The sequence below is a fragment of the Micropterus salmoides genome, unplaced genomic scaffold (genome assembly GCF_014851395.1).
Source record: "Micropterus salmoides isolate LMB-PRFRI ecotype aquatic unplaced genomic scaffold, ASM1485139v1 Ms_hic_scaffold_4271, whole genome shotgun sequence".
NCBI lineage: Eukaryota > Metazoa > Chordata > Actinopteri > Centrarchiformes > Centrarchidae > Micropterus > Micropterus salmoides.
The window spans coordinates 18,832-29,788 of NW_024043675.1; the positions used below are offsets into that span (position 1 = coordinate 18,832).

Consider the following 10,957-nt stretch of genomic DNA (forward strand, 5'->3'; position numbering starts at 1 on the left):
TTAAGTCATGACAAGATCTATAACAATATCTTGACATAAGATTAACAGCCACATAATTTAAAAAATATATACAATGTGGATCATATTTCAGAAATGACTTAATAGCAATAGAATATTTCAATACATTTCATCAGAAGATCCCTAATTTTTTATAATAAATTAATATGGTTTCTACAATATTATTTTACATTTCAAATGATTAGAAGCTTTACAAAATGGTGGCATATTAATCTGTTAATAACTGGCCGTTACCTAAAGCCTTGAAACGCAGAACTGACTCCAAACATCTAATAGCAGTGTCATCAACCTCGGGATCAAACTTATTTGCAAAGAGGTGGTGTTGTGTGAGGAGCCACTGGAGGTCGCCAGCACCGTACACGCAAACAGCTCTTCTGTAAGCCCCAGTGCAAGGATAGTACGGGGCTCCATTTTTCATTTCTCCTGCTAAATAGCTCCACTTTACCAAACGAGCAATGGCATTCATGTCTGACATGTCATACTTAATGTTGGCAGGCACTGATCCGGGAACAGAAGGCATCCTGTTAGTGTGGCCCACAAGTGCTCATCTGGGCTGTATGTGTCCTTCTCCCACTCCAGAAATGTCTGAATCTCTCTGTCCTGCATGACATGTTTTACAAAGGCTCTTGTGACCACAAAGTAAGCATTTCCTTGGAACATGGGGCTGCTAATGGGTGGAGGACTTTTCCTCTCACTTGTCCTGATGACTGTGTTAGAGACATTGTGATGATACTGCCAGCGGCCTTTCTTGTAGTCATTGGTGACCTCGACTCCATGCTGTTTCTCCCATTGAGGGCCTTCAGAGCCTGAACCATCTCTCCATTGGTTTTGATGGGAAAGTCTGTCCCGCAGGTGTTGAGCAGGTACCTCCACTGGACATGTGAGCTCAGCAGATCTTTCATGCAGTTCAAATCTGCCTGCACTCTGGACCATGAGGCATATACCACATTTTCTAATTTACTGGCTACAAACACATTAGGAAAGCAGGAGATAATTGCCTCCACAGCCTTCTGAAATTCTTTGGAGGATTTCTGGTCCACATGCACACAGTAGATGTTCTGAGGAGTGTAAATAGCTCGTAGAAGTCGCTCAAACATCTCAATCTTCTCATGAATCACCATGGAGTAGGCAATGGGAAAATCCCTCTCCTCTTCACTGAGCGGCACTGTCATGAAACCTCTCTTTTCAATGTAAGCTGGGCAGTCTTTTGTCACATTGAGGTAGAAGTCCTCAGATAGAAAATTGTGTCTTTTCCTGGATGCCAGAAGCACTTCCAATTCGTTCTTCTTGCTCTCTACATCCCCACTGATGATAGCCGAGCAGCCAGGCAGGTCAATAGAGAACTGCAGTGGTATTGTGTGATCAGATGATGACTGCCTGTCAAAAGGAGAGAGAGTTTGCTGAAGGACAAAATAAAGGAGCATACCCGTGAGGATGAGAGAGAGGGACCTCACCAACATCTGACCCTTCAACAACCATCCCAAAGCCATTTCCTTGCTCGAAGTCTGCTTGATGTGACTTTGGTGACCTTGTCTACTCTGCAGGTTACACTACAATGAGGAGAAGCTGTAGTTCTTCATTTAATAAAGGAGCACAAGCTGAATCATCCCCCTAAGTAGGTGTGTCAAATGAAGGCGTGGAAGGAATTCATTTTAAACACCTTCCTGGTTGGCCTAAAGTAGGATCTGACTTGTTGCACAAGTCCTGGTGGATGTTTCAACATTTATGCTATGTACACACTCTACATTGAGCCTACAGACAACACCTTCACATGACAACAAAGGACTTGTTGATTGACAAGATTTTTTTCTCTTCAGTGGCAGATATATGTCACTGTTGGAGGGAGACAATATTCAATTCAATTCAAAAGGGCTGTATTGGCATGGGAAATAGATGTTTAGCCCACATTGCCAATAGCAACTGTGACAGAAGAATTTTGATTTTCTATATGCACAATTTTTATTTATATATACACATTGTTTCTATTATAGTTTGTTATTTTTTATACTATATATATAGGCTTCACAGGTGATTAAGTATTACATCTGTTTACACACAGTTACATAGTGGGGACTCTCTTTCCTTATGGGAGCCAACATTTTAGTGTGAAGAGTTGGTTTAAGGTAAGGTTAGGTTTAGGGTTAATAGTAGTTATGGTCTCCATGTCTGTGACATAGGCCTATTCTATAGATAAAGACATTGAAACAGTAGGAAAAGCAGCAGCATCATACTGAATAAAGTTTAAACAGTTAAACACATTTTAAAGTCTCACAACCACTGTCAAGGTGCTGATCCTGGGACAGCCATACTGAGGGAACTGTCCACAGTACTCCGTATTAGACTCCTGCTCATTACTTAAACTGACAGAGTGCAGGATTTCATAATAAAAATGTCTGTATGAAGTCCACGCAACCCTGACTATTACACAACTGTACCGTGAAGACAGATAGAACAAACTTTCCCTTGCGTTGCTCACGCGGGCTCTGTGGCTGCTCTAACAACCTGTTAACATAGGCGCCGAAATGAAAAGCAAGAGGTTGCAGACGCGTTGTCAGGTTGGCAGTGTAGGCAGCTCTCGGAAGGTAGGGTGATGGTATGCTGCTGCCAGAAACGCCGCTGAAAGAGCGCCATGCATGGTAATAAAGTAGTCTACAGTAATAGATCTGTGTTTATCTCACTTTCCCCCTGATGGTCTGAATAACTCACTAATGAGTCCGTTTTGTGTAACCAGGAAGCTACTGACTTAAACCTGACAAATAAATACACTTGGCAGATGAATGTGAGCTTGGACATCAGTGCTCAAGAGTGTGCTTTTTTTCAACAAAGTATTTATATACTCAATTTGCAGCACAGTGTACTATGAGTGTAACTCACTGTATGCAGCCTACTGGGACAGGAACAGTGACGCTTCAGAACCTGTCTGGTTTTTAGGATTTCTTCCCTATCAAAGTAATTCAGGGAAAGTTGTCATCATCCAATGGTACACAGCAAAATTAACTGTTAATAGTTAATTCGACTAAATTAATTTTCCAAAATGTAGTCTAAACAAATATAAAACTCACGGGCTCACGTTGCTGCCCAATTGCCTAGGCGCCATCGCCTAATTCCATTTAATCTGGCAAAATAAAAACAATCAATGTTTCGTTACCGCGGTGAAGTTAGTTTTAAGTTGGATATTCGACAGACATTCACCCAGGATCCAGTGACGGCTTCTTACTCATTTCACCTTGTCTCTGCAGTATAAATGCGGTTATCTCACCTCCGATAGCTCGCTTTTAACCACCGGGGGTCAGCTTAGGGATCATCAATAAATTACAATTGTTAAAACAGTGTTATGGGAAAATCATCATTTATTTCAATAGCTTCCATGTCATGTGACCTACCAACTCCAAACCAATGCCGAATTGTAGTACTACACTAGACAAATCAAACACACCTTTGAGTCTTCAAATTGCACTCAAGACATCAAGTGGAGTGGTTAATTTGTATTTACAACAAATCATGCAGATTTTAATTTTTATACATGATAATTCAACTGTTTAATGTCAAGTAAAAAAGAAAAAGTCATATACATATATGTATTTTCTCCCCACTGTTTACTCACAAATGCCTCATCTAAGAATGTGCATTATACAAGTACAGGCACTTTGTAAAATCAAACACCAGAACTCAAAAAGTAACATACCAAAGCAAAATACAACTACATTCTCTTCTAAACATAAACTAAACTATTTACCTGTGAGTGTCCACAATGCAATGCTCAGTTACAGAGATTTAGATGTATCTAAGAGTGATTGAGACAAGTGCTCTCATCCACATCCTGGTCTACATCTGCGACCTGCTCATGGACAAAGCTGTAGCGCCGATATACTGATCCTCCTTTACTGGTGTACACCACATCCACCTCGTCTCCACTGTCCGGCTCGGGCACACCGTGGGGCATGTTCATGCTGGCGCTGCCACTGAGTTTCTCATAGCTCTGGCTCCAGCAAAGCCTCTTCCTGGCACGGGCCTTGACCAAGGCAAACACAGCCAGAGCCAACCCCAGTGCTAGCAGCAGGGCAATAGGCAAAGCGGCTGAGGTGTGCTTCAGAACTGTAGACGACATATTCAGGTCTGTTACCTGACCGTCTCCTGACTTGGGTTGGGGGGCCTCCACACACAATGCTAGAACAGAAAACTGCCATTAGTAGATAGTCGTATCCAAACAATCATATTTCTCTTATAATAGGCAGGGTCTCTACCTGAGCGGCTGTCACAAACACAGCAATCAGTGTCATTCCCTTCAGCTTGACAGCAGCGGGCGCAGCGGTTCTCCACAGCATGAAGAGCAGAATCCCGGTGACAAGTTAGACACTGGTCGGGTCTGGGTCCAGTGCAATGCCTACACGAGGTGTCACATGGCTCACAGGTGTCCTACAATGGTATAATTTCACAAATTATTACACTGGGTACATAAAAGCCAAATGTGGTCTCTTTGGAACAAACCTCTTTGTACAGAAGTGGCTTTTATTGCCATCTGTTGTTGTTCTGAGTAAATATCTGTCTGCACATTTGTGTTGCGTTTTGTAGAAAGATGCAACAAAAGGTTTAAAATCCCCTGAAAATTTAATTTCTAACCTTAAGTATTGGCTGCCTTTCAATTGAAATGGGCCCTGCCCTCCAAAAAGGGCCCCCGAGTGACACGCAAGAATTTCAGAATTCAACCATTTTTAAAATAAACGACTTATTTTACTCAATGTGTAGAGGCATGGACATGGGAAGGAGGGGTGCTGAGGAGGCTGCAGCAAACCCTAAAACCAGGCATTATAAAAAAACATCAATTGATTAAAAAAGTGTGACGCAGACTCACAGCAAGAGAGAGAGAGAGAGCATGTGAGTATAATAGAAGTGTGGACGTGATATAAAAACTTTCACAATATTGCTACATCCCGACTGGTGCACAGAAGTACATGACATCACATTTTCCAGCTGAACCTAAATCAATATTCCATCAGTAAACCAGATAAAAACACAAAGACATTTCTCATGTGAAATAACCCAAAATATTTGGCAGACATCCCCCATAATAAGAAGTTGGTTGGGTAAATATGTTGTCAGGGCCTTTTTTACAAATATACATTTATGATATAACGTGAAAGAGAGCACACCTCTTCTGAGAAGTATCGGCCCTCCTCACAACGCGGATAGCAGACTTTGTCCTTTAGAGTGCTGCCCCAGTCGCACGTCATACAGGCCTGAGGCGAGGCATCTGCAAACATGCATTCATTACACACTGAGGATCAAATAAATGTAGTTATCATTATAGAACACAAGGCTGTACAACAAAATGAAATGACGATACATGAACTGACTCCTTACGCAAAAGTGAAAAAACTGTGTTGTCCAGTATTGACACAAGTGAAAAATATTGACTGTAGGTGAACATTAGGCAGATGTTCTGCTCTCCAAGCGCCGTTATTACAGAGCTCCTTAATCACCTGTGCAGTCTGACAACTGGTGTGGCACTGTTTGCAGACGTCACTGAACTGGTAGAAGCGGTCTGGGCATCGCTCAACACACAGCTTAGTGCCTTGCAGCTCCAGGAGAGGAGGTGGACAGTTCCTGCAGGACTCAGGCCCTGCTCCTGTACACAGCTCACAGGACTGGTCACATTTCTCACAGTAGGGGCCCTCTCTGTAATACCTGAAGAAAGGCATGAAATCATCAATATTAACAAGTCAGACATGTACACAGATTTTTGATTCTTGCAGACATATTTTAACATTAGTCTCTGACTAAATATCAAGTGACATCACATTGGAAATGTTTTCAGAGGGAGTTGTTCAACTGCTGATGAAATTACATAGAACCTACTCGCTCTAAAAAAAGTCAGCTACCATTACAGGAGGTGAAGTTGTAATAGTAAGTAAATAGAGAGCTTGATCAACTCTGTACCCTGTGGGACAATGCGTGACACAGAGTTGAAGGAGGCGCAGGTATCCTGGAGAACAAGTGAGGCAATCTCTTGGCGATGCTCCGGTACAAGTGGAACAGACATGGTCACAGGGCAAACAGAATCCCAGCTCTGTTCCGTCAGCTCCTGCCTTGTGTTGTATGTACCAGCTGGGCACTCAGTCAAACAGGTGCCATCTGGAAAATAGCACACATGCAAAAAACGTTCCACTCCCAATTCATTAGTAGTCATGCACTCATTTTTACTTTTCTTTCTTGTTCATCAGAACAGTTTTTTAGCACCTACCTTGTAAAGGATGGTTAAAAAACATTTCACATGAGATTATTTTCTTCTATGAATTGCCAAAAAGTGATTTTTGTAATAGTGTTAGTTAATAACTTTATGTTGACTCAACTGCGAGGGCACAGTACTTCGAGACACATTGCACAGCATGCTCAGCGTGTCACCAATTCGTTGTCCGATCAACTGTGAAATACGATCATCAATTCTTCAGATATGGCTAAAAATGTGTATTTTGTGGTCACGTTTTTAGCAAATGAAGAGTTTTTGAAAATTTTAAAGACAATGGCTCAAGGCGTTCCTATTTCCTCATGACAATAGAATGGACACACGCCTATTGCCATCATAAATCTATCCAGCTGTTGATCAGTTAACATATGGCCATTTAACCAAGACTGATAAGGTGAAATATTCCCAGAAGAGCCGTCACTTTACAATCAGTTTTCAAGGTGTACTGAGGGCATCAAATGCAAAGAATAGTTGATAAAATAGTTTGTTAGTCATCAAGGTTAAAAATAAGATTGTTATCAAGACCTGATAGTTTGGAGATGTATGGCTTTGCAATAAATGCAAATAAAAATCAGCTTTTCTGTGGATTTTTGTTTATTTTACACCCTGAACCACTTCAGTGTAGTGCAGTCGGACATTAGTGGAGAAAAAAATGCTCACTATGAAGGTATTTGGGGACGGCACAGGTCTGGCATTGATCGTTGCCCGGCCCCTCACAAGAGTAACAGTGCCGGTGGCAACCCATGCAGGTGAACTGGTCGTCGTGCAGGTAGGTCCTGGTGGGCAGTTGTGTCGCCTGTCACGCCACACAACAATGTATTTGGATCCAGCACGAGTCCTTTCTCACACTGGGTGCACTGGTTTGCTTCTGGGCCAGAACAGCGCATACAAGTCTGGTGGCATTCTGCACATGGACAAACAAATCAGACTGCATCATTGGAATGTCTTATCGTTTACAAAAGAGGGTGGGATCACCACCATGTTAAGTGATTATCATTTAAGTAAATACTAGACTTCATTATCATTACGCCCACAGATAAAGCTTGGCAGTGACGCTGTTGCGGTTGTAGTTGCTGTGAATTTAGTAATAAGCAAATAATCATGAAGTGTCTCCAGCTAGTTCTGGAAGAAATCCAGTTCTTTCATCACTTCTTTGATCACGTGTAAGTTCAGCATCTGAAATTTCTGATCAACCACTTATATTAAACTCCTACAAACCAAAGCAAGATCTCCCTCTTATGCCGGATTTCCATTTCACAAAACATGGCTGGCAAAAACTTTAAGATGTTTCACTTCAGATACAGTTTATGTATTTGACTAGTTTACCCGTTTACCCATCAGCATCTTTCCAGCACTATCCATGGGCCAAATTGTAGCCACAATCCCTCATCTTGATGGCTTCTTTTGCATTATTTTCATTGTGTTAGGAGCCATGAAGGCCACTTTCTACGTCTTATAAAGGTGAAACATGGACTATTTTAAATAAAGTTTCCCTAGGTGACATACCCCTGTACATAAACAATGGGAACTGATTAACTATTTAAAAAGGACAGTGCCAGAAAACTGTTACCTCGCATATACAACACCGCTTAAAAATCTAATCAAGTCACATCTATGTATTGAGATTCTCACCTTGACATTCCATAGCTTCAGTTTCATAGTAAGTACCAGTGGGCAGTCTTTGGAGCATGCACCCTTGTAGAGTTTGGGGCTAAACATTGAGCAGGTCTCGCAGTCATCTTCCAGGGGCCCTGAACAGCTGCCACAGGTAGGGTGGCACTGACCACACGGCCCTCTTCCATGTCCTCATAATAGCCCATGGGACAACTAGCTTTACACACACCATTCAGCATCAGGTAGAGGAAACTGCATTCTGAAATTATACGGAGGAGGGGTGGTAAAGTTCTAACAAGAGATTTCAAGATGTCTTACAATACATTATAAAAATGTCACCCACTTGGAATATTTTTCCTCTTAAAGCTTAGCTGCACACACTATTAATAACTTACTGAAACAGGTGCTGTCATCTGAGCAAACATCACAGTGGGGAGGGCAGCGTCTGCAGGTACCATCATCTGCAGGGTATGTCCGCAGTGAACAGTTGAGTCTACACATACCACTCTCTAGGTAGTGGCCATTAGCACAGGATAGACACTGAGACTTGGTGCCATCACATGTCAGACAGGAGCTATCACAGGCTTCACATGACCCCTCTGCTGTCTCAAAGAAACCTCTGGAATCAGTCAGGAGATTTGTTAAGGCATAAAATATGAAACACAACACAGTAATTACAGATATTTTTTCGTCATCTTCGTTCAATCACTTACTCTGGGCAATTCGACCAACACCGCCCCTGGTGGAGAAAAAGTTTATAGCTGCTTTTTGAACAGCTGATGCAGTTATCACTCGTGTCCACGCAGGTGTCACAGTTTGGCGAGCAGTCCTCACACAACTGAGTGGCAGAGTTTGCGTAGGAGCCAGATGTACATTTCACTACACAAGAACCGTCCTGGTCCAGGAAGTATCCTGTGACACCAAAATGTACACGGCACAATAGGAATTTGAATCATGTTTCTACTATATTGACAGAAGAAAGTAAATATTTGTACCTTTGAAACATGAAGAACAATCCAGTGCTTGGGGGCCAAAGCAGGTCTTACAGGATGAATCACAGGTGTGACATTCACCATATTTACCTATAAATAAAACAATAAACAGAGCAACCTTACACTATAACAAAATGTGAAAAATGTGTCATGATGGTTTACACAAAAATATTGACATGCTACATTTAGAAGGGCTTACTGCTGACATGAAAGATTGGAGAGGTCAGTGAGTTATAATCATGGCAAGTAAACCATTTATGTTCAAAAGCTGCCTGTTCCTGGCATATAACATGCACAGCACTGCCAATGTTAAACTCCATTATTCTTATTATTAGCGCAATGCTTTGAGGTTACAAAATGAACTTAAAATTGTTCTTTTTACTCACAGTGTAAGCAGCAGGTGGTTTAGAAAAAAACGTGGCTAAATGACAAGTGCTTCTGACAATGAACATCCACCCAACTTATCCACACAAGCGTGTAAATGATTAAATCAGTGAAGCAGAAAAGTAAATGATCAGTCCGATTAGCCCATATGATTTATAACAATACAGTTCTGTGTTCCAACGCTGTTGACACAGCCCCTTTTGAAATTGCACCATTAAAATGGCTCTTCAATGAAAGGTTACACAGTGAGTAGGAGACCGTCCTTCAACCTAGAGGTCCTTCAGCAGGGTTCAAGCCGCTGTCTCAGTGGCAAGCCTCTACCATGCTTAAGTGTCCTTGAACAAGACAGTGAATCCCTCAAAATTCCAGGGACACTCTGCTCTGACCTTGCATTGGAGAAAAGCAATTATTTCCATCAGGGAATCAAGTATCATGTTGTTCAGTATGATCCCCGTCTCTATTGTCAGCTGATACTAATTTGCCATTGAGTACTTTACTCACTTTGTTTTACTGTTTATTTTTTACTGAAATGCAGTAAATCACATAGGCCTCACCACCATATAAAGTTACTTTTCTCTAAAAAGGGAGAAAAATTATTAACAGCTAAAAACATTACACCTCATCATGATTGTTCCTCTTACCATCAAAGTACTGTCCCAGTGGGCAGTTGAGCAGAGGGCACTGGCCATGTAGAGGAGGGTTTCCACCAAGACAAACATCACAGTCTGTTGAATGAGGTCCGTGGCATGTCTGGCATGAGCTGTGGCAGGTCTGACATCGCCACCCACTGGAGTCACTGAAGGTTTGCTGTGGGCACTGTTTAACACAATCACCTCCTGATGGGGCAGAGCAGTACAGAGAGGAAGTTACATTATTTTCCAGTACAAAACTTTATCTGTATTAGCAAACTTGAAAAACCTAGGCGTGACAAGTTAGTAGATAATATTTATTTACAACCTCTATCTTTTTAACCTGTGTACTATTTCACTGAAAGCCTTTGAAATCTTTTGCAGGATTACAATCACAATCACCATCAGTTACTGAAACTATTTTTAAGAGAGCAACTCTAAAAAGTCATATTAATTAGTAACCACGTTTTCATTATCAGTTGTCAGGTTTTTTTTTAAGTGGCTCTGATGTGGTCTCAAAAAGATCGGCTCATCTCAACTATTTAAATCCTTCACCTCTGTCTGCTCTTCCAGCATCTCTCCCTCTCCAAATTCCATCCAACTGCCCAGGCATAAAACAATGACCTAGATCTTTTGATACAGGACCTTGTGGCTGAAGCAGAGAGAATAAGCTGCTGATTGTCCATGATGGATCCTGTCTGACACAATGTACAATCATATGCCCGTGAAATATGTAACAACACGCGTACACGTGTACACAAATATAAATGACAGCTAATGTTTTTAATATGTTAAAATAATTTTGATGGTCTGTTGTTCTTGCTAAGTTTATTTTAATACCTACAGCCTTTATTAACAAAGCTTTAGCCTCTTTTCATAAAACATACATTTGCATATCTCATGTTACAGGTTTGCTGACAAGGACGTGATTTGCAATCTAAATGAAGAGTCAGAGAAATCAATCATTCTTGGTAAAGAAAAATCTAAGAGTATATTAAAACGCAAACTCTGCTAGTACTGCATGGGACAAAAGGGTCATCTGAATCATTTAGTATGCTAGTAGTAGAGAATAAATA

General features: G+C 41.3%; 2 protein-coding genes and 1 pseudogene across 2 annotated transcripts; all 3 read right to left on the minus strand.

The window, feature by feature from the left end:
• Positions 1–226: 226 nt before the first annotated feature.
• Positions 227–3,115, minus strand: LOC119887695 (annotated as a pseudogene).
• A 235-nt stretch (positions 3,116–3,350) lies between these two features.
• Positions 3,351–5,291, minus strand: LOC119887698 (proprotein convertase subtilisin/kexin type 5-like). The gene is made up of 3 exons (XM_038698344.1): positions 5,169–5,291; positions 4,263–4,434; positions 3,351–4,185 (listed from the first exon to the last, which is right to left on the minus strand). Exons 1-3 carry the CDS (start codon positions 5,277–5,279, stop codon positions 3,803–3,805), a joined length of 666 nt encoding a protein of 221 aa, XP_038554272.1. The 5' UTR covers positions 5,280–5,291; the 3' UTR covers positions 3,351–3,802.
• Positions 5,292–7,973: 2,682 nt separating this feature from the next.
• On the minus strand, positions 7,974–10,141 carry LOC119887699 (proprotein convertase subtilisin/kexin type 5-like; the record flags this gene model as incomplete). The annotated part of the gene is made up of 6 exons (XM_038698345.1): positions 7,974–7,990; positions 8,052–8,135; positions 8,272–8,495; positions 8,590–8,788; positions 8,872–8,958; positions 9,894–10,141. Coding segments are annotated over 6 exons (859 nt in total), but the record flags the coding sequence as incomplete, so codon positions are not given.
• Between the last annotated feature and the right edge of the window lie 816 nt (positions 10,142–10,957).

Coding starts and splice junctions, on each gene's coding strand:
- LOC119887698 (XM_038698344.1), bottom strand. CDS start 5,279: ATGTTTGCAGATGCCTCGCCTCAGGCCTGTATGACGTGCGACTGGGGC. Junction 4,435..5,168: donor GCCGATACTTCTCAGAAGAG/GTGTGCTCTCTT, acceptor ATACCATTGTAG/GACACCTGTGAGCCATGTGA. Junction 4,186..4,262: donor TGTTTGTGACAGCCGCTCAG/GTAGAGACCCTG, acceptor TTTCTGTTCTAG/CATTGTGTGTGGAGGCCCCC.